Genomic DNA, 22,325 nt, shown 5'->3' on the forward strand with positions numbered 1-22,325 from the left:
CTGTTGGGAACCCGGGGTCTGGCTTCAGCGTCTCTAAGACTGTCTTTTGATTTGTAAACCCCGTTCATCCATTAATTTAACAAATATTATTGAGCATCTCCTGTGTGCCAGGCACTTGTAGGGGCTGGGGATTCAGCAGTGAACAAAATGGACAAAGTCCCTGGCTTCACGGAGCTGATGATAAACATGTAAAATGCAGGGTAGAATTTAAGTGGTGAGGTCGTCTGAGGCAAAGTAAGGGAAGCGACAGAGAGCCAACTATAACGGATTCTGGACCTGGGATATAGTCGGGGTGGGTCTCTCTAAAGGTGACATTTGAGCAAAAACCAGAGGAAGAGGAATGTGTACACCTGGGGGCGGTGTCCCAGGCAGGGGACGCAGCAAGTGCAAAGGCCCTGAGGTGGGCGGGGGCTTGGTGTGTTTGAGAACTGTTGAGACAAATGTGGCAGGGAGTAGGGAGGGCACAGTAGGAGAGGAAGTGCAGAGGTCTGTATAAGTATATACACGTGTGTGTAGGTAGATCACACGGGACCTGGTTGGCCATAATAAGGGCTTTTTTCCTAATTCTCTGGTGAGTCGAGAGCAGTTGGAAAGGCCTAACCTAGTCTGTTCAGGTTCATTGTTGTTAGTGGTGTCTCGTTTCATTGAAAATGTGTGGAACACTCCCCGCATCCTCCCGTAGGACTGGCACTGTGCTAGGGACCTCATTCATGAAATCTGTGGGTCGTGACCCCAGAAGGCATGGGCACACCCGACCAGGTTGCTGTGGCCTCGAAGGCCCACGGGCACACCAGTGTTCCATGGCCAGAGAATCTGAGGACCGAACCGGTCTGTGGGCAGGAGGCAGGCACGTGAACACCACAGGCGCTGTTGGCACCAACTGTACTTGGTGGATAACGTTCAACCCCTGGGGACCTTCTTGCTGGGCGGCCCAGCCCGGAAGCTGCCACTCGGCCACTCCCACCACAGTGGCCCCACCTGGCACATGGGTGGGGCAGAGACATTTCCCAGTAGCTTCCTGCTTCCTCCCTGTAAGCGGCAGGCAGCACACTCAGCACCAGGGGAGACCCATACTTGAGGTGTAAGAGCAGGAAGAGAGTGTGTGGACTCCGGGGGCACTGGGAGAATTGGGCTCTGTGACCAGCACCATGACAACAGCACAAAAAGGGGCACTGCTCTTTAGTGGAAAAGCCCATTCAGGGCTGGTTTCCTTTGATCCTCTGCCACCTGGCACACCATGTCCCACTGCACCAAACTTCTTCCCGTCCCTCAGCCCACCTTCCTTCTGCCTGGTGCATACTCTGTCTCCCTTCTCCATCCTGCTTCGGCAAAATCGTCTTCAAACCCAGCTGAATTGTCATTTCCTCTGGGAAACCCTCCCCAACCTCCGCCCAGCCTCGCTAAGTGGGGCGGACCCTCCTCTGGGCTCTCCCAGCCTCTGTCCTTCCTCTGCAGAGTTCTCTGCACACTGTGTTGTCATCACTCGGTTTCGTGGTCTGTCTCCACTAGGCACATGGAGCTCCGTGACCATCTACTTCCTCATTTTATCCTCAGGGCCAACACCTATTAGATGCCCAAAACGTAGAGGTCAGAGTGACTGGAATTGAACCTTATGGGGTAGGTCTGATTGATGACCCTTTTTTAACAGATGAGGAAGCTGAGCCCACCCAGCTAGAAAGAGGCCGAGGTGGCCTAGGTTCGGGGCTGTGCACCCTCTCTGCCCCACCGGTCGCATCTCTCTGAGACGCAGGGATAAATTGCTCTTGCTTGGCCATGGCTGTAGCAGACCCATTCGGGCGCCCGCCCCAGCTACATTAGAGGGGCCTTCAAGGCAGAGCCCGGGTCAGGTCTACTTGCGAAAGAGCCAGACAAATTCAGGGTCTTTGGCCGCACTTCCCAAAGCAGGTCACCCCTCATTCTGCTTGTCTCTCTCAGCAGCCCCAGGAAGGAAGCAAACAGAGCAGGGTTCTTTGCTTTGGGAAGTGTGGCCAAGACCATCTTTATCACCAAGAGAACTGAGACCTGGCAGGATTGTAATCCAAGGGCAAGGTGTCCAGGATGGATTTCAGGGAGTGTGTGACTCAGTCCCCTGCTTCTCTTGGGATGAGGTGTTATGGCCTCGATTTTACCAATGGGGGAATGAAGCCCAGAGATAATTCTGGTATATGCTAGCTGTGTGATCTTGGGCAAGTCCTTACTTTCTGTTTCTGAACTTTGCTTTCTTTTGTCAAATGGGCTCATTCCTACCTCAGGGTTGTTGGGCAAGTTCGTTTGTTCATTCATTCATTCTTTCACCATGCCACCTAATCAACAGATTTTTAAAAAATATTTGTTTATTTATTTATTTACTTTGGTCGCTCCGGGTTTTAGTGGCCGCACGCAGGATCCTTTAGTTGCAGCATGCGGACTTCTTAGTTGCAGCATGCATGCGGGATCTAGTTCTCCAACCAGGGATCGAACCTGGGCCCCCTGCATTGGGAGCATGGAGTCTTACCCACTGGACCACCAGGGAAGTCCCTCAATCGGCAGCTATTAATTGAGCACCTACTATGTGTTGTCTGTTCTGAAGATGCAGCAATGATCAAAACATAAAAATCACTGTCCTGTCCTGCTGGTGCTTTGGCTCACATTGACCGAGATGGCTGCAGTTTGCTAAAAGGGAAGGGTGTCGAGGGGCTTGTCCGGGGTCACATGGTGAGTTTGGGGCAGAGCTGGGATGAGAAGCCCCAGGCCCCAGCTTCCCACTCCCTTGGCCAGGGTTGAAGACCCTGACTGGGCCTCAGCGCTCCCTCGGGATGCTGGCTGGAATGCTGCCTTTCCAAGTTCCAGGCCATGGTACGGAGGGCAGGGGTCAGAAGGAGGGGCCTGCTGGCAGCTGCGCCTCTGAGCTAGCACAGGGGCCCCACTTTCAAACTGGATTTCTGTTGCCTTAGCTGTGTGTACTTGGGCAGGTGACTTGCCTTCTCTGAGCCTCTTTCCTTATCTGAAAAGTGGGGGAGCCGCCAGTGTCTGCCTTGTGAGTTTGCGGGTTTGCGTGAGATAAGCCTCGTATAGACCTTATCTCAGCGTCTGCACGTGGTGAGCACTTGGTGAGCCTCGGCCATTCTCCTTATTCGGGGGATCTGTGTCCTTCCCGGCAACCTGGCTGGCGAAGATCCTGCCGCCTTGGGAGCCCAAGTGTGGGAAGCTGGCAGGGCTCCCGAGTGGCACGGGCAGTGCAGGCATCCAGAGGAGGCTGCGGCCGCCTCCTTTCCGGCCCGGCGCCCCTCTCAGCCTGCCAGGGGATTAAAGGCCTTTTGGCCTTTGTGTTGGGCCCTCCCGCCCCTGGCAGTTTGCACAACAAAGTGCTGCTCCGACAGATTCCTTCCCCTTTGCCGTCTGCTGCCCGTGGACAAGGTACCCAGCAGCCTGGGGGTGGGGCATGGCACCTTGACCCCGTATCTGGGGCCTGGGTTGTAGCAGAGTGTGGGGAGCACTTGTGGAGTTATCTGGGAGCCTGCGTCACAGCAGAGTGGGAGGAGGAACTTGTCTGAGTTTGGGTCCCTCCCTGGAGATTCGGGGGCCTCGGGTCACGCTTTTGCTGGTCCCTCCGCCTCGGGTGGGGGAGGGGGCAGAGTCTGTGCTGGCAGAAGGCAGGTGGGCAGGCAGCGGCTCGTTTGTCCCCCACCCGCACGCTGTCTCTGGATTTTGATGGAGTGAGCTCACTCCAGGCAGCTGCAGCCACCCTGGGGACTGCGGTACTCAGGCCTTCCTGCCCAGCTGTGGGGTGGTGGAGGGCTCAGCCCCAGGCCTGGACCATGGGGAGGTGGGGGGAGGGCATGGGCTGGCTGCCCAAGACATGGGAAGAATGTCTCTGGAGAAGCCCGAAGTCCTCCAGTCCTCCCAGAATCAACCTCAGAGCAGGCAGACAATTTGAGCCTTGAAACCACGCTTCACCCCCAGCCAGGGCCCCACCCAGCCAGCCAGCCCAGGGCCTGGGCAGCAGAGCTAGACCCCTCCCTTCATCCCAGACCGGAAGGTGAGCCTAGGCCTGAGCCCAAATCCCAAGCCTCCGTGCATCACTTCATCACCTCTCAGCCCTTCACCCCTACCCTGTACCCCTGCACGGTACTAATTCTAATGCTTATGGAGCACTAACTATGCAAGGTACGAGGCTGATGACTTACGTGCTTACTCCCATTTACACAGATGACCCTCTCCGAGCCTGCAAAATGGAAATAACAGTTATAAGTTCACAATCCCTTAATTGAGACCCTTGGAGTCAGCCATGTTCTGGAATTCAGAAGTTTCCAAACTTGAGAAAGGTGACATAGAGCATATGCCAGCTGTGATGTGCCATCCTCGGTAGAGTCTGGGGCAACACCCCATAATCAAACACATTAATATTGCTGCAGCAAAATGTATGACTGTTGACCCTAAGTGGAGTGGATAAGCTATTAATAGCTTCATGTCAATTTAGGTCAGGACTTGACACCAAATGAGCTTGCTATAAACTTACTAAAAACAAAACAAAAAAAACCACTCTTGGTTTTCGGAGCTCCTTGGATTTCCCTTATTGCAGATGAGGGATAGTGGCCCTGTAGTGCCAGCCCTCCCGGGTTGCTGTGAGGATTAGTTGAGTATGTTGAGGACAGGGCCTGGCACGGGGAAAGCCCTCCGCGGACAGTGACCATTTTTATGGTCGTGTCTTCACTTGCCGCTGTGTCTCTTCCTACAGCTTTGATTTTAGCAGCGCCGGAAACTCTTGTCTATACACGTAACCTCCACAAGACCCACAATCCTCACTTAAAAACTCCTTTTTACCTTTTTTTTTTTTTTTTCTTTTTTTGCGGTACGCAGGCCTCTCACTGTTGTGGCCTCTCCCGTTGCGGAGCACAGGCTCCGGACGCGCAGGCTCAGCGGCCATGGCTCACGGACCCAGCCGCTCCGCGGCATGTGGGATCTTCCCGGACCGGGGCATGAACCCGTGTCCCCTGCATCGGCAGGCGGGCTCTCAACCACTGCGCCACCAGGGAAGCCCCTAAAAACTCCTTTTGAAAACCCCACACCCCATATCCACTATCTGTATCTGTACCTACCCCTGTACCCCAAAACCTCTGCCTTCTATACCCCTGCTCATGGCTTGACCTTTCACCCCCACACTCTTCCCAGACATCCTTGGCTCCTTCTGCATCCTCACCCAGGCCAGGAGAGGAAGGCGCGGCCGATGTCCCCGGTCCCCAAGGAGCCTTTGCAGGACTTGGACCTGGAGCTCCATGTGCGACTTCATCCTCACTGGAGGGCCTGGATCCAACCCAGCCTCTGAGAGTGGGTGCCTCCCAGAAGTCCCCCGTCTGTTTGATATCCTGCCTGTCTGGCCCCCCCACTGCCTCACCCTGCCTGTGTTCAGGGAGCGCCTGGCCATTGTGTGTGGGGGGGCACTCTGCCCACACCTCCACCGCACGCAATTGTTCCTAGCAGTCTAGAACAGTCCTTGGCCTGTGTGAGTCAGCTGCCCCTCCTTTCCTTCACCAGGAACCTGCAGGGTCTGGAAAATCCCCTTCTCTGTTTGACTCCTTCCTCTCTGACCCAGGCCTGCCCTCTGGACCCCTCCTGTCTGGCCCCGCCATCCGGCTCCAACGCCTGCCTGAAGCACTGGGTTCCTCTGGAAGGAAGCAGGGCTCCCTCACAGCCGGAGACAGGCTGCAGCGCAGGAAACCTGGGTTCTATTTCTGCCTTTGACCTTGGAGCCACTGATGGCCCTCCTTGGGACCTTAAGCACCCACTGTATGGGTCCAGGACGCTGCCAGCTCAGGCATCCCATGAGCCATCCTGGGAGCTGGTCCGGTTGGGGATGGAGACTGGTCAGCCCTGGGCCTCCTGGCCCTGCCCACTGCTTGGGCCTCATGGCCAGCCCAGAGGCCCAGCTCCAGCCCCATGTCCTTTCCTGGGGAGCAGGGGCTTGGGGTAGGGAGCTCAGAGGTCCTGGGACAGTCCTGACTCTGCCAGCCAGTGGGGGCCATCGCACCAGCTCATCCATCTCAGGGGGTCATTGTCAGGTTCAGATGACACTGAGGCTGAGGAAATGCCCGGTAAACTGGGAATTGCAGTTGAGAGGCTATGCGGGAGTGACTCTCAGTGACCTCAGTTGGTTCGTCTCTTCCACAGCCTTCGTTACAGAGGTGGTGTGGCACGGTGGTAAGGACTTAGCTGTTGGGGCCAGACCACCAGGGTTCAAATCCCAGCTCTACCCTGTGCTAGCTCTTCAAGCAGGTTCCTGACTCTGCTCCATTTCCCCATCTTTACAGTGGGGTTACCTAACACCTGACCTGGGTTAACACCTACAAAATCCTTAAAGGAGTGCCTGCTGCATAGTAAGTGCTCAGTAAATGTTAGTCCAAGTAGACCCTGGACTTTCCAGCTCTGAATCCAAATTCCCTTCTATGGTCAAGTCCTAAGACTTTTTTGTGCTAAGCAAAAGTCCTAAGCTCTTTTGTGCTCTTTCTGGAAGCTTCTTTGCAGCCTGGCTTCATCTCCCTTCCTAGATGTAAAATACAGCTGTTAAAACCTTTTGATCTTCAGCTTTCCACAAGTGAAGTCTCTGCTCTTCCTGGCTTGTGCCTTGCTGCAGGCCCTTATCTGACCCCAAAGCCTCAGGTCCTGGGGTAGGGACTGCGAGCAAGGGCAGGCTGGCATGCACAGAGACCATTTCCTGGGGTCCCTGGGGTGGAGGGGCTTCGGTCCAGGACCCACCATGCTCTGGATTCTCTCCTCTCACTGCAGATGTGTGTTCCTAGCATTTTTTCCAAGTTGAATCTTTGCTATTTCCTGTCCATTCCCAAGCCCCGGTGGCCTCTCCCTCCCTGGGAGAAGCTCTAGACCTTGCTTACCACCAGGATTTTCCTTTCCAGACAGCAGTCTGGTGTCTAGGGGGTGCCAGGAATCTCTGTGCACCATGCATGCCCTCCACAGCCTTGCTTCCATGGGGAGGGAGAGGGGGTGGCAATGACACAAAGAGAGCCCTCCCCAAGTGGGGAGGGTCCTGCCTCTCTAACCTCCTCTGCCCAGTGTCAGTGCCCCTGCACCAGCCCTAGCCTCACTCCCCTTAGGTCAATCAGGGCCTTCTCAGGACCACCCCCGCCCCCAACCCAGTGCGAACATTACCCTCTACCCCTACCCAGGGGAGGAAGGAGAAACCCTGGTAGGGGGCTAGTCTTGTGGTTCGTAACCCGTGAGTGTCAGAATCCCCTGAGCATGCACGACTTTAACCCTCCCAGCTGGGGTGGGGAGAGTCTGACTCAGCGGCTCTGAGAAGGAGCCCAGGAATCTACTTCTCACCAGCTCCTTGAGGTTCTAAGGCTTATTCCTGGATGCAGACCTCATGGGCATGGCCCAGAGGTCTACTGGCCACCCAGGGCTGGAATGGGCACTTGTCCAGAGGGAGAGGGAGGGGAAAGAAGGAACAGGAGGGACTTCCCTGGTAGTCCAGTAGTTGAGACTCTGCGATTCCGATGCAGGGGACGCGGGTTCAATTCCTGGTCGAGGAACTAAGATTCCACATGCCACGCGGTGTGGCCAAAAAATAATGAAATAAAATACATGTGAATTCAAAAATATATATATTAAAAAAAAAAAAAGGAACAGGAGGAGGGATATGCCCGTGGATTGTGTGGGGAAGGGCTTTAGGGGATAAGACACGGGCAGTGCAGACATTACGCGAGGCTTGGTAGCACTGCAAACACAAAGAAGACCAATTGGCACCCAGCCCCTCCCCCCAGGGAGCTCCCAGCCTGAGAGGGAGATGCATATAGGCTGCTTGAGGGTGGGTGGTACCTTCAGAACAAGTCATGTTCAGGAAGCAGCTAGAATTAATAGGTGATGACACTTTTGTCCATTCGTTTATTCAAGCATTTATTGAACATGGAGTGCTGAGAAGGTAGAGATGAGCTCATCACAGGCCATGCCTTCAAGGTGCTGTCATTCCAGTGGAGGTACAGGTCATTAGAGTGTGAGCCCTGGAGGGCCCAGAACCCAGCCTAGGGGCAGAGGTGGCTGGAAAGGCCAAGGAGTCATGACAGAGCCTCCCAGAGGAGATTTTCTTTTGAGTCATATTTATTGAGGTGTAAATTACATACAATAAAACATACCCACTTTAAGTGTACAATTCAATAATGAGAATGAGTTGTATATAACCAGGGGACCGTTACTCCAAAAGGTTTCCTGTGACCCTTCCCGGACAGCCACACCCAACCCCTGGTCCCAGGCAATTACAGATCTTTCTGTCATTATAGATTAGACTTTTCCCCCGTGGGTTTCATATAAGTGAAATCATATGCTATGGAGTCTTCTGTGTCTGGCTTCTTTCACTCAGCATAATGTGTTTGAGATTCCTCCATGTTTCCAGGCCTATATGGAATTTGTTCCATTTTGTTACTGAGTAGTTAGAGGAGGTGATGTTTAGGTGAGTTTTGGAGGATGAACTGGAGTTAGCCAGGTAAACAAAAGGAGGAAGGGCATTCCAAAAGAGGCACCAGCTGAGAAAAGGCCAGAGGCTCCAAGACATGCGCTGTGTGAAGTTGGGGAAGCAGGGAGGGAGAAGGATTGGCTGTTTCTCTGTTTTTCTTCTTCTCTTTGGCCCTCTCTGCTGCTGCCACCACCTTGTCTAGCCAGTGAAGGCCGGGTTTGGTTTTCACAAGTGAGACTATTTCCTTCTGGTCAGGCTGGGCTCCCCAGATAGGGCTGAGGCCAGGGCAGGCCTGAGACACTCGCGCCAGGCCATCTGGGGCTGGGTGTGTGAATCCATGCACTCTTGTGCTTGGGGGCTCTGGGGTTCCCTTGGGCTCTGCTGGGTTTGTTTTCCTCTAAGTTATTTTGTAAAACTCCTTTGGAAACACCTCAATCTTGTCTAAGTGGAAAGAGGCCTTCGTTGTCCGCACCCATCCCCAAGAAAGGCAGGGGTCATGGCTGCGGGGGCCCTTCTGCGCCGGCCTGCAAGGTGCGGGGTCCAAGCCGCCCCTCTGTGGAACGGGAGCCCGAGGTGGAGCTTGTGCTGGGCTCAGCTGCAGCCCGAGGTCACATGAGTTGACACCACGCCTGACCTGCCCCCGTTCAGCCCAGCAGCTGGGCTCCACCCCCGCTTCTGGGTGTGCAGATGATCCTGTCAGTGTGCCCACAAGTGCCAGAGCTGATCTCCAGCGTGGCTGGAATGTGTTCCCTGTGGCCTGGAGAGTTGGAGGCCACACCAAGGCAGAAAGAGGTGGCCAGGACCGCTGGGGCGGGGTGCAGGGGGCTGCTGTCGGCAGCAGCAGCTTCAGGTGACCTCCCCTCCATTTCTGCTTCTGTCCCCCATCCATGCTGCCCCTGGCCACCCTGTCGCCTGCCCACACCCCCCCTCTTTGCTGGCCCCGGTCACCCTTTACCTGCCTGTGTGTCCCTGTCCACTAACTCATGTCCTGGATATCACTTGCCTTCTCCAAAGGAAGAAGAGTCGTCACTTACCAAAGGGATTTTAAGTTTGTTGTCGGGACTTCCCTGGCGGTCCAGTGGTTAGGACTCCGCGCTTCCACTGCAGGGGGCACGGGTTCAATCCCTGGTCGGAGAACTAAGATCCCACAAGACGTGCAGTGTGGCCCAAAACAAACTTACAAGTTTATCTGAGGATTCATGCAGGGGCTGATGAGATTTGGGGAAACTGAGTCAAAAACAATGGTACAGCCCCAGCCTGACTGTCTTCGCCAAACCGTGTCTGATTTAACTGCCGGAGGGCCTTGGGGTGGGACTCTGCCCCCCCCCCTTGAAGTGAGAAGAGGGGTCCTGGGCTTGGTAGGAGTTGAAGAGTTTGACACAATTGCTCGTGTGGTGTCCCACAGGTAACCTGCGGGCTGAGGGCATATGATGGCTTGTCCCTGCCCGAGGATGCAGAGACAGTCACAGTGGGCCGTGCTGGCTGGAGCTATTCAGACCTTTCTGATGATGAGGACTTCCTGGCTGATGAGGCCTCCGGAGGTGAGCAGAGGGTTCTGGTGGCTGGGAGTGGAAGGGGTAAGGATGGAATTGGGGTTCTTCCCACCGGTCCTTAAAGAGGCTCCAGGATGCTTGCCCAAGGTGGCACCTCAGGAGCTGGACTAAGAAAGATATGGAAGCAACCTAAGTGTCCATCAGCAGAGGACTGGATAAAGATGTGGTATATACATATACAATGAGGTACTACTCAGCCCTAAAAAAGAATGAAATGTTGCCATTTGCAGCAACATGGATGGACTTGGAGGGCATTATGCTAAGTGAAATAAGTCAGACAGAGAAAGACAAAATACCGTATGATATCACTTATATGTGGAATCGAAAAAATACAACAAACTAATGAATATAACAGAAAAGAAGCAGATTCACAGATGTAGAGAACAAACTAGTGGGTTACCAGTGGGTACAGGGGAGGGGAGAAGGGCAATATAGCGGTAGAGGAGTAAAAGGTACAAACTATTAGGTGTAAAATAAGCTACAAGGATATGTTGTACATCATGAGGAACATAGCCAGTATTTTATAATAACTGTAAGTGGAGTATAACCTTCAAAAATCGTGAATCACGGGAATTCCCTGGCAGTCCAGTGATTAGGACTTGGTGCTTTCACTGCCGGGGGCCTGGGTTCGATCCCTGGTCAAGGAACTAAGATCCCACAAGCCACGTGGCACAGCCAAAAACAAAAAAAAATTGAGAATCGCTATATTGTATGCCTGTAACCTGTATAATGTTGTACAGCAACTATACTTCAATTTTTTTTTAGTTCAGAAAAAAAAGAGGTGGGTTAAAAGCTGCGTGCATCCTGAGCCCTGGTCCCAGTGACCGCAGGATCCTCCACTTAAAACTGTGTGACCCGGGACTGGTGGCTGCTTCTCCTTACAGCCCAGATTGAGCAGGACCTAAGGGGAGGGTGGTGGGCAGTGCACAGTGGAGGATGATTATGGCCCCCTACTCCACTTCCTCCCATTCTCACCTAGAGGCTAGTCTGACCTGGCGCCACCCACCCCATCCCTCCTGGTCCACACCCTCTCTGATGGAGGCTTCCAAGCTGGTTACAGGCCGGCCCTCCCTAAGTGTGGAGAGGAGGCAACAGCTGTGTTTTCATGACCTTCCCCACCGTGTGCCAGGTGCCCAGAACAGTGCCTGACACCCAGTAGGTGCTCAACAAAGATTAATTGTTGCTGAATAAGTCTCTCTTTTACTTGTAGATGGTGTGGGCAGCGGGGACCTGGGCAGCGGGGACTTCCAGATGGGTAAGTATCTGGGGGCATCGCACAGGCCCCCATCCTGCCCCCGGGGAAGCCCCAGAGTAGGTCTTTCCAGCCACAGAGGCGGCATCTCCTGGACTGAGGGCCTTGAGGGCTCCTTGTGCCTGCCATGGGGATGGTCTCATCCCCGCTGAGTGACAGTTGTGTGCCTTGGTTGGCCAGTCCCTGCAAGGTTGGGTATGGACAGGTTCTGTGCCTGCCTGTGCTGGGAAATGCCCGGTTCTGATAGGGACTGAAAGTCAGCCACTCAGCATTCAAAGCCAGATTCTCACCTCCCTGGGCGGCTCAGCTGTGGAGTCCTTCCCCAGAGCCCTCCTTGGGGGTGAATGCTGCAGAGTGGGGGACCCCAGGCAGGGGTGGGCAGAGAGAGGGGACTCTGTGGCACAGGCATTCGGGTAAGCCAAGAGCTGGACCTGGGAGGGAACCTGCCTTAGGTCGGGTCACCTGCTGGGAAGCCGAAGTTCCTGGGTTGGGGAAAGAGGGTTGGGCTTCCTGGAGGGAAAGGAATCAGGCCTCCGTCAGCTGCCCACTCTGCCAGCACTCCAAGTGCACAGCCAGAGCAGGAGCTGGCCCAGCGCTGGGACCAGGGCTTCACAGTCTCTGTTTCCTCCCACCCTGGGATTCTGGCGAGAGAAGGAACTACTCGGGACAAAGCCATGCGGTTCCTGCTGCCTTCTCTGGGAGCCAGTGCCTGGGCACAACGTGATCAGGGCCAAGGATGGAGCTCAGCTCAGAGTCACCACTGGGCGGCCCCGCTGCATCCCTGTGCTGCCCACCCCAGCAGGCCTGGGGTGGGTCTGGCCTGGGTCCCTCCAGGGACGGGGTTGCCTCCCTACGGCTGGAGTATCAGAAGCATCCCAATGCCAGAGGGTGGCATCCTAACCGGGCCAGTATGGATAGGAGGGTTGACCCCTGGGTGGCACAGTCCTGACTGTGACCTCCCAGCACCTGGGACGCAGACAGTGCCTGAAGCTTTTCCATGTGTAGGTCTCTGCAAGGCTGCAGATGCCTGGGAGCTGGGTGGGGCCTGTGTGTGGGTGTCAGGTGGGCCCCATGCACACAATGCTCACCCCCGAATGGCCTCTGCTGATGCGTCTCTGGGAGCTGCCTCTTGCCAAGCCAAGTCTGCCTGCTGCGGCCCTGGGCCAGTCCACCCTGTCCCTTCAGAAATATCTAGAGCCCCTCCCAGGGGGCTGCTCACAGCAGCTCCACCTGCTTTGAGTGGTCCTTGCTAGCCCACCTCGTCCCATGAGAAGCAGCTATGAGGGCGAGAGAAGCCAGAGGTGGGGGAAGGATGGGGATGGGGGGCAGCAGCTGGGGAGGGCCCAAGGGCAGGGCAGGAGCCTTTCCTTGTAGGTGGGGCTGATCTGTGGGAAGATGTGGGGCCTTAGGCCCTCCAGACCCAAACGCTGGCACCAGCCCGCTGCCCCTGGGGCAGGTCCAGGCAGCTGGGTTGCATCTCAGCCCAGGGGGCATCAGATAAGTCTCCCTGATTCCCAGGGTCAGGGTGCCTGCTTCAGCCTTGCCCAAGGGCAGGTCCCTCCTAACTCTGGGGAGCAAGGGCCGTCCTGACCATGATGGGGCCGTGCCTGGCCACCCCTTGACTGACCCAACCCCCGACCCTGGAATGTCTGAGACGGCTCCTCCCTCACCCCTTCCCTCGGGCGGGGTTGCGGCTCCCCTTGGCTCTGTCCCAGCCCTGACTGCCACCCCCAGGCCAGGACCCCTCCTGGACAGCTCCTGGCTCTGCCTCCCCACCTCGGGAACCCTGCCCACCTCCCCTCGCCCAATCTTTCCACCTTCTGACTGTCTCTTTGTCTGTCCTGCTGACAAACTGTCTACATGTCTCCCCTGTTCCCTCCCTCCCCTGCCTTGGGCCATCTCTTTCCTACTCTGTGTGTCTCTGTCTCACGCTGCCTCTCTCCCTCCACCTCTTGGACTTGCATCTCTGCTTCCATGTCCCTCTGTCTTTCCCTCTTTTCAATCTGCCTTTGTCTCGTCTTTTCTCTCTCTCATTCTCCCCACCACTTTCTCTCTGTGTCTCTGCCTGTATCTATCTCTCTGTGTCTCTGTCTCCTTCTCTCTGTCTGCTTCATCTCTTTCTGTTTTCTGTCTCCATCAGTCTCTGTGTCTCTCTGTCATTTCCCCCCTCTGTCTCTCCCTTTGGTCTCGCCACCTCCCTGCTGTCTCTGCCCCTCCTCACCTCCCTCTCTGCAGGCCCTGGGCCCCACCCCGGGCCACCCTCCCGTGGCTGGTGTGATGGTCTTGGAGCCCTAGGAGGAGTCGCCTTTCCCTCTCTCCCTCCCCCTCCTCTCTCCCAGCTCTTCCTCTCACTCCTTTGTCTTCTTTTCCTCCCCAGCCTGCACTTGGTCACACTGGAAGGTCAGAGGCACCTCTCTGCAGGGTCTGGGGCCAGGCCTGCCTCTGTCCCCACCCAGCTGGCCTCACCTTCTCCCCTGCCCCTGCCCAGGAGGCAGCCAGGCCCCAGCCGGGCACACAATCTAAGCACAGTGGGCCGGACCCCTGGTGTAGGCAGGATGGGTGCAGCAACCCCTCGGGGAAAAGGCTAGGGCCTCGGGCCTCGCTGATCCTGGGGACCCAGAGGGACTGGGCTGGGGTTCGGGGGCCCAGGTGTGTGGGGGACGAGTTCTGTTGAGCAGGGACTGGGTATCGAGCGTAGGTGGGGTAGTTGGCTCCGGGGCTGGGGGTGGTCAGGTGTGCGTCCCCCACCCCACGCGGGGTGCCGGGCAGCTCTGGGCCTCCCGTCCCTCCAGCCATTGGCTCCAACTGAGCTGTCCAGATGGGGTCAGATGAGGGCCAGCGTGGAGCTGGTCAGCCAGGCAGGCGCCCAGAGAGCACTCCCACCCCAGTCTGCATCATTCCCACCAGCACCCTCAGCTCTGGGGGCTGGTTCCTGAAACTCACCTTCTGCCCCAGCCCTCGGATACCTGCCACAGGGAGGCCGCTCAGGGTGGAAAAGGGGTGTGCTCATCCTGACCTGCCCCTGATCTGGGAGAAGGCAGGGGGTGGGGTCAGGTTGGAGGGTCCGTGCCCTTCCCAGGCCCTAGTAGAAAGGGGCTTTGTGGAGCCTCAGCCCCCTCCCCCAGCAGCGGGCACATTCCTGGGCAGAGGCCTGGCCTCCTCGCCCGCGCTGGGCCGCAGGGCTGAGGCCAGGGGCCAGGGTGGGGGACTTTCAATGGGCCTCTGTGCCAGCTCACAAGAGGCCTCTGTGGCCAAGCTCGCGGCCCTCACGCTCCAGCCCACGGGGCCCCGCCCGCCCAGCACCCAGGAGCCCAGCCCAGCATGGTCCCCGTGATTCAGCACAGGCAGCGCTGCCCTCACAGGCACCTTCTCTTGGTGCAGGAGTTCCCTCCGGCTGCTTGCTAGGCTGCCGTCCTGATGTGCCCAGGACTTGCTCCGTGAGCCGCAGAGGGGGAGGGTCCAGGCGCAGAGGGCGTGTGCACCTGTGGACCTGCCGGACAGAGTAAAGGGGAAAGAGGACAGGCCCAGCCAGTGCCACTCCCTGCTCTGCTGCCCACACGCTGATTGTCACTTCTCAGAGCCCACTTCTGCCTCAGGCACAGCTGCTGTCCCCTCTGCCTGGAGTGCGCTTCTCTTAGAGGCCTCCCAGTACCTTACTCTCTGCCTTCAAGCATCCCCTTTGCGGAGAGGCCTCCCTGGCTGCCCTGGGGAAGTAGCGAGCTACCCCCACGCCACCACGCCCGCTCCCCCAGCCCTTGTTTTTTTCTCCCTCATAGTCCATATATTTCTTGCCCATTTGTTCTATTTCCTTTCTCCTCTCCCTGGAAAGTGATCTTTATGAAGTTCGCTGCTATATCCCTTGCCCCTAGAACACTGCCAAGCATATGAAAGACCTTCAGTATAGATTCAATAAAGCAATGAATGCCTCTCTCAGATGGGAAGAAATAAAACCAAATCCATTCCTTCAGTTTGTCTTAAAGACCAGAGATAGGGGCTTCCCAGGTGGCACAGTGGTTGAGAGTCCGCCTGCCGATGCAGGGGATACCGGTTCGTGCCCCGGTCCGGGAGGATCCCACATGCCGCGGAGCGGCTGGGCCCGTGAGCCATGGCCGCTGAGCCTGCGCGTCCGGAGCCTGTGCTCCGCAACGGGAGAGGCCACAGCAGTGAGAGGCCCGCGGACCCCCAAAAAAAAAAAAAAAAAAAAGAAAGAAAAGACCAGAGATAATACAGCTAACGCATGCAGCCCCTAGTGTGAGCCAGGTACTGCCATAAGCATTTTACATTCATTATCTTATTTCATCCTCCCAACAGCCCTCTGGGGTGGGCACTACTATCGTCCCTGTTTTATAGATGAGGAAACTGAGGCACAGGGAGATTAAGTAACTTGCTTAAGGTCACAGGGCAATTTTATTTTAATTGTAAGTGGAAATTTTGCTCCAGAGGCTGAGCTTTTAACCACTAAGCTATACTGCCTCTCATATAGTAATAGCTCATATTATATTGCCCCTACTATGTGCCAGGCTCTGATCTAAGCACTGTGTGTGCGTGTGTGTGTACATATATATGATTCATTTGCAACTCATATTTATAACTTCTATTATGAACTCTGAACATTATGAGATTTAATGTGCATAAAGTGTATATAGTAGGTGCTTAATAAACAAGAGTTGTAAGTGTATGCTCACCCCAATCTGCTATGAATTTATTCAGCAATCATTTATTAGGCACCTCCTCTGTGCCAGGCTCTATGCAAGCACTGGGGTACAGGGTGAATGAGATCCGAGGTTTCCCCCCATCAAGTTTATAGTCTAGCAGTAGAGAGAAAGATGACAGCAGCTCCTGATTCCCTAGCACTTGCTCTATGCCAGGCGTTGCATCTTCGTGCACAGGGAGATGGCCTTGTAAGCATGATATCATTTATTCCCCACAGCCACCAGTGTGGTAAATGTAATTAATATGCACATTTGACCAAAAGGGAAACAGAAGTTCAGAGAGGTAAGGTCCATGCCTGATGTGTGGCTGACCTCAGAACCCACGATCTTTATGACGATGCTCTGGCAGGATCTGTGCCATGTGGGGTAGCAGGTGCTCTGATGGGAGAAGCCAAGGGGCTGGGGGACCCCCAGAGGAGAGGCCTCTACCCAGTCAGGGTTGGGAAAGGAGGGCAGCTCAGGCAGTATTCTTGGAGGAGGTGATGACTGAGCTGAGCCCTGAGGGTGATGACTGGCATGAATGGGGGGGGTAGGGAAGCATGTCATGGTCACTCTCGAGTAATTTCTGTGCCAAAAAAAAAAGGGGGACTTCCCTGGCGATACAGTGGTTAGGACTCAGTGCTTTCACCGCGGGGGGCCTGAGTTTGATCCCTGGTCGGGGAACTAAGATCCCACAAGCGGTGCGGCGCGGCCAAAAAAAAAATTCTGTGCCAGGTCCTCCTCCTCTGGAAGCCACCCCTTCTTACCCAGCCTTCCTCTGAGCCAGTGGAGGTCTTCTCTTCTGCACTATCACTTGGTATCTGGATCGGGCCATTTTCCCTGTTAGTTGAAGCCATTCACTCAAGGGTGGGGCCTCGGCTTTGATCCCTGGGCGGCCTGCCAGGGTCACTGCAGCACGTGCTCCTACAGGTAGTGCTGGGCACAGCTGTGGGCACACAGGTGTCAGCCTCAGCGAGAGGCCTCTGGGGACCATCCCCCCGGTTCCACCCACTGGCGCAGCTGCCTGAGGCCACTACCTGCTGGGCTGGGCCCCTCATAGCGACCCCCCCCCCCACTCCTTCTGCAGTTTATTTCCGAGCCCTGGTAAATTTCACTCGCTCCATCGACTACAGCCCTCAGCTGGAGGATGCAGGCTCCGAGGAGTTCCGAGAGGTGTCCGAGGCTGTGGTAGACACGGTGAGGTGAAGGGGCTTTGGGGAGCTCCCCGAGTAGGGCAGGGCGGGACTGAAGGTGGGGTGAAGGGATCTGGAGGCTGATGGTGCTGTGTCCCTCTCCAGCTGGAGTCAGAGTACTTGAAGGTTCCCGGAGACCAGGTTGTCAGTGTGGTGTTCATCAAGTGAGGAGGGTCCCCTGGGGGGGGGGGGGGGGGCTGGTGAGGGGCTGACAAGGATGGGGAGGGGCCGGGCGCCAGGAGGGGAGGCAAGAGAGGCCTAATGGGCTGAACCTCTATTGGTAGAAATTCGGGAATCGGTAGGGGTACAATTTGGACTTTAAGTTGCCTTGCATGGGGTACAGGCTATCCAGAAGCAGGGGGAGAGTCAAGAGATCAGGTCTGAGGCAGGGGGCCAAGGGAGGAGCTGAGACTCCAGGCGTCTTCCTCACCCTGCTGCCCTGCCCCCCACACCCGTCCCTAGGGAGCTGGACGGCTGGGTCTTTGTGGAGTTGGATGTGGGCTCCGAAGGGAATGCAGACGGGTCTCAGATTCAGGAGGTGCTCCACACCGTCATCTCCAGTGGCTCCATCGCCTCCTACATCACCTCTCCCCAGGGATTCCAGTTCCGACGCCTGGGCACAGGTGAGCCCGCCCTGGAACTGAGGGTCACCTCCTCCAGTTTCTCAGACTCATGTGGGCCCCCTTTCAGTGTCACTACCGTGGGCTCTCCTAGCTTGTCCTTGCACACCACTAGGGACAGGGAGCTCACTACCTTATGAGTCTGCCCCATCCATCTTTATGCAGTCTTGGCTTGGGTTGAGCAACCTGTGTTTCCTCTAACATGTACTCAGTAGACCCAACTTCCACTCTATTAACCTCTCTATGTTGACAATAGGTAATAATAATTCCTTTCTTCATACAGTGCTTTCAGGTCCAAAAACACTTTTGTGTTTAATAATAACCAACAATTCTTCACTGACCGTTCAGTCTTCATAAGAACTCCTATGAAGCAGATATTATTTCTCCTGTTTTAGAGATGAGGGCACTGAGGCCCAGCGAGGAAAAATGATTTATCCAAATCCACATACACAGATAGTGCAAAAGCCAGAATGTAAACCAAACCCCGTGTCTCTGCTGGTCTTGCCAGAACCTGTGATGAGACGAGCTGAGAAACGCAGCTCAGAAAGAACAGGGAACTGGCCCCAGGCCACACAGCTGTTAGATGTGCAGGCCCGGCCTTCGTACCCTCAGTCAGCCCAGCTTTCTCTTTTTCTTTTTTCTTTTATTTCTTTTATACAGCAGGTTCTTATTAGTTATTCATTTTATACAGGCCCAGCTTTCTTTCCACTGCACCCTCTGTCTCCTGTTTCAACTCCCTGAGTGTTTTCTTCTCCAGGCCAAGCAGTCCCAGTTCATTCCTCACAAGCTACAGTTCCCATCCCATCCCAGTCTCCATCTCAGTCCTCTCTCTGGGAAATGTCACCATCCCGGACTAAGCGGAACCCAGAACTGAACAAACTTCATCCCTACCATAGTGTCGCCCAATCAGAAAAAAAGGGTGAAATCATTTGTTCTGCACGTAAAACCTCAGTCCATGTGCCCGAAGATCAAGCTTGTTCTTGGGCATCCCCAGGCCCAGGTCTGAAGATTGCCGAGGCTCCAGTCCTCTTATCCCCACTTTCCAATGAGTCCTCCTGGCTAGGGATGGTAGGATGGGCTTGGTTCAGCCCTGCAACCCATAGCCCCCAGGTCCCAGGTGGGCCGGCTGCTGATCACACCTTCCTTTCCAGCACAGACACCCCCGCCCCCCCTGGCCGCTGTGGTGGCCGCAGTGACACCAGGTGAGAGTATAAGCCAGACCCAGGCTGAGCCGGGTAACTAGACAAGCTAATGGATGGAGGGGAAGGAAGGATGAGGGCAAGATGGCTGGGCGCAGCCCACAGGCCGCCCCTCCTCCCCTTCCTCTGCATCCTCTCTAGGCCTGGTTGTGCCCCGCACGTGTGTGCTGTGGTCATTGCATGGTGTGGTGTGTTAACTGTGTGTGGGGTTTGTGTAAGGGATGGGTGAGGCCACTGCCACATAGCCCACATCCCATATGTGCTGTGGATGTGTTCACCACGTGCTCTGTGCCCTCGCTGAGTCTGCCAGAAACCACGTGGCCTGACACGGAGCCCCAAAGCCCCCTCCCAGCTCTGCAGCGCCTGTGCCACCCGTGACATTTTCTGCCAACCTCCTGCCTGCCTCTCTGACTGTCCCACACCCCCACAGTGCCCCAGTTCCCAAGGGTCTGCACCGAGGCGGAGTTTGCCTGCCACCGCTACAATGAGTGTGTGGCCCTGGAGTATCGCTGTGACCGGAGGCCTGACTGCAGGGACATGTCTGATGAACTCGATTGTGGTGAGGGGCGGTCTGGGGACACGGTGGCCTCCAAGTCAGTCCGGGGCTGCGAGGGTTTGCTGCAGGCAAAGGGTCTGTGGGAGGTGGGCAGGGACACAGGAGGGGTGATAACAGGGTCAGGGCCTGGGGAGTGGCAGGAGGCGAGGGGTGAGGAGCCACCCCTTCATGCCAACGCTAAGCGGGCTCTGTCCACAGAGGAGCCGGTCCCCAAGCTCAGCTCGCAGCCACCACCTCTGGCGGAGACACCACCTGTACCGTCCCAGCCGGAGGCAACCATCCCATGGCAGCTCCCAGCCACCCCTGCTCCCCAGGTTGTGTTCCCCAGTCCAGGCAGGCCCATGCCTTGTGGGCCCCACGAGGCCACATGCCGCAGTGGGCACTGCATCCCCAAAGACTACGTGTGTGATGGGCAGGAGGACTGCAGGGACGGCAGTGACGAGCTGGACTGCGGTGAGGGCCGGGCAGGGGCGTGGGTGGGGATGCAGGGGGTGGGGAAATGGCCACTGAACCTTGCCTGGTCCCCCCAGGCCCCACCCCACCCTGTGAACCCAACGAGTTCCCCTGTGGAAACGGGCACTGTGCCCTCAAGCTGTGGCGCTGTGATGGCGACTTTGACTGTGAGGACCGCACCGATGAAGCCGACTGCCGTGAGTGTCCCGGCGTCCTTCCGGCGTCTCCGGCCCATTGGCCGAGCTCCCTGAGCCCCAGCCCTTCGAGGGCAGGTCTGTGTGCTGTGCCTGGCTGAGTGGTAGAGGCCCTGGGGACAAACTTTAAGGTTTATCTCTCTTGGACTCTGAGCTGGCCTTTGTAGCAAGCAGTAGACTACCCGTGGTTAACGTCTCTTTATTTATTTTGTTACCATTCATCTTCTCTTTGTCATATATGCTTGTGTGGGGGTCAGACGAGTAGGCTTGATACACGAGCGTCCCTTGATGAAGGGGTGGGGTCCTTGATGTATGTGTGAGTCAAAGCCTTCCTCGTATGGGTCTAGAGTTTTTTCGTCTAGAGCTGGTTCTGAGTTATTTGTTCCTCCATCTGCCCAGCTTTTCATCCATGTGACCATTCAACTATCCACTATCTGTCCGTCCGTCTGTCCAGCATCTTTCCTCTCTTGCATCCATTTATCCACCCACCCACTCATCCAACTATCCATCCATCCATTATTTATCTGCAAAGTTCTTCATCGGTCTGTCTATCTATCTACGTATCCAGCATCCTTCCTTCTGTCCATTTCATCATCCATTCTATCATCCATCAATCTGTTGTCTGTCCATCCATCCATTTGTCCAACATCCTTCCTGCCACCCATGTGTTCATCCGTCCATCTGTCATCCATCCATGCATTATCCGTCTTGCCAGCTCTCCAGGCGGCCAGCCATTCATATAGCCAACATCTTTCCTTCCTCCTCTTCATCTGTTCAGCCATCTATCCATTGCTCGTCCATCCATCTAGTCAATGTTATAAACGTTATGACAGTCAAATGGGTGAGACTGGAGACTCAGAGACCATATCAGGTAGCATCTTGTGGTTTCTGTCCTATGGGTGAACCCTGGGGCTTATTAGTCCAAGATTGAGGATAATCTTCTAACCATTGCTCTGTGATCCTGGGTCACGTGTTTGAGTGCGTGTTGACATTCCTAGTGTCTGCTGGTCCGGCTTCTCCTCCTTGCCTCCCCTCACCTTCCCTGCTCTGCAGCAAACCCTGGAGAGAAGCAGCGTCGTGCTGCAGACTGGCAGAGTTTTATGATGCCCTTCTGTGGCTCTGAGCTTGCCTGACAACATGGCCCTTTGGGACAGAGAAGTAATTGAGGGTTTTAGTTGAAAAGCCCTTCTCAGAGGCCTCTGCGGGGGAACAGTCTAAGGAAGACCAAGTCCTTGTTGACAGAGCGCAGAACAGAGAGCATGAAAGCCAGATGACTTCGGGGGCTCGTGGGGTGTTGGGACAGAACCCCCCGAGGGAGTGGGAGTAGGTGGCTGCCTGCCGGTCTCCTCTCTGTGCCTTCTCTGTGGACGGGTGACCTCTGCTCCTGCACCACTCTGCCCTTTCTGTCCCTGCCTGTGTGTCTGTATCACGCTCAATCTTCCAGAAATAGAATGTCAGTTACCATCTACTAGAGATGTCTAGCTGGGGCCCAGCCCTGGGGCCAGGCCAGCTCCAGGCCTCTGGCCAGTCCCTAGATGGCCTCGGGTCAGGCTACTTAGAGGGGTCCAGAGCAGCGAGGTCCAGGCTGCGGCAGGCCCTCGCAAAACCCTTCCAGTAGCCAGAACTGCCCGGGTGTTCCCGGCGTCCAGAGCTCCTGGCCGCTGGGGCTGTGCCTTTGACCCGCGGTCTTGTGCTTCTCTGGTGGCTGGCTGTGGGAGGAGCTGAGTGGCTGTGGCGTGCCAGGTAGAACTGCCTTGGGGAACGCAGTTAGAGTGTGCTTCATTGCTGACCGGTGACCGTGACGTTGCGGACGGCGTCGTGGCAGCAGAGTCTGGGTCTGGGCCTGGTCAGGGCAGCTGTGTTGTCATGTGGGCGAGATGAGACCGTGATCCTGGGGACACCTGGGGAAGGTGGGCAGGGTGGGCTGTTGGGCATGGGTAGGTAATGGGGGTCCTCCCTGAGGGCAGTGCCCACCGCCCACACCACCTGGCTCCGTCCCCAGCCGCCAAGCACCCCGAGGACGTGTGCGGGCCCACGCAGTTCCGCTGTGCCTCCACAAGCACGTGCATCCCGGCCAGCTTCCACTGTGACGACGAGAGCGACTGTCCCGACCGCAGCGACGAGTTTGGCTGCAGTGAGCGGGGAGCTGGGCGGCGAGCTCTGGGCCCTGG

General features: G+C 56.1%; 1 protein-coding gene across 9 annotated transcripts in view; it reads left to right on the forward strand.

Moving 5' to 3' along the window:
• The window catches only part of HSPG2 (heparan sulfate proteoglycan 2), a 101,964-nt gene that overhangs the window by 25,524 nt on the left and 54,115 nt on the right, over window positions 1–22,325 (forward strand). For 6 of the 9 annotated variants that reach the window (XM_027109828.1, XM_027109836.1, XM_027109834.1 and 3 more), the window contains exons 2-11: window positions 9,849–9,984; window positions 11,207–11,251; window positions 17,027–17,136; window positions 17,238–17,296; window positions 17,595–17,755; window positions 18,904–18,954; window positions 19,382–19,510; window positions 19,706–19,960; window positions 20,038–20,157; window positions 22,157–22,288. In XM_027109828.1, coding sequence (XP_026965629.1) covers window positions 9,849–9,984; window positions 11,207–11,251; window positions 17,027–17,136; window positions 17,238–17,296; window positions 17,595–17,755; window positions 18,904–18,954; window positions 19,382–19,510; window positions 19,706–19,960; window positions 20,038–20,157; window positions 22,157–22,288 — 1,198 coding nt within the window. The remainder of the gene's footprint in view (window positions 1–9,848; window positions 9,985–11,206; window positions 11,252–17,026; window positions 17,137–17,237; window positions 17,297–17,594; window positions 17,756–18,903; window positions 18,955–19,381; window positions 19,511–19,705; window positions 19,961–20,037; window positions 20,158–22,156; window positions 22,289–22,325) is intronic. The other 3 variants (XM_027109831.1, XM_027109832.1, XM_027109833.1) reach the window with 1 other exon arrangement.

The sequence above is a fragment of the Aethalodelphis obliquidens genome, unplaced genomic scaffold, assembly GCF_003676395.1.
Source record: "Aethalodelphis obliquidens isolate GAN/ISIS:26980383/991018 unplaced genomic scaffold, ASM367639v1 scaffold9, whole genome shotgun sequence".
NCBI lineage: Eukaryota > Metazoa > Chordata > Mammalia > Artiodactyla > Delphinidae > Aethalodelphis > Aethalodelphis obliquidens.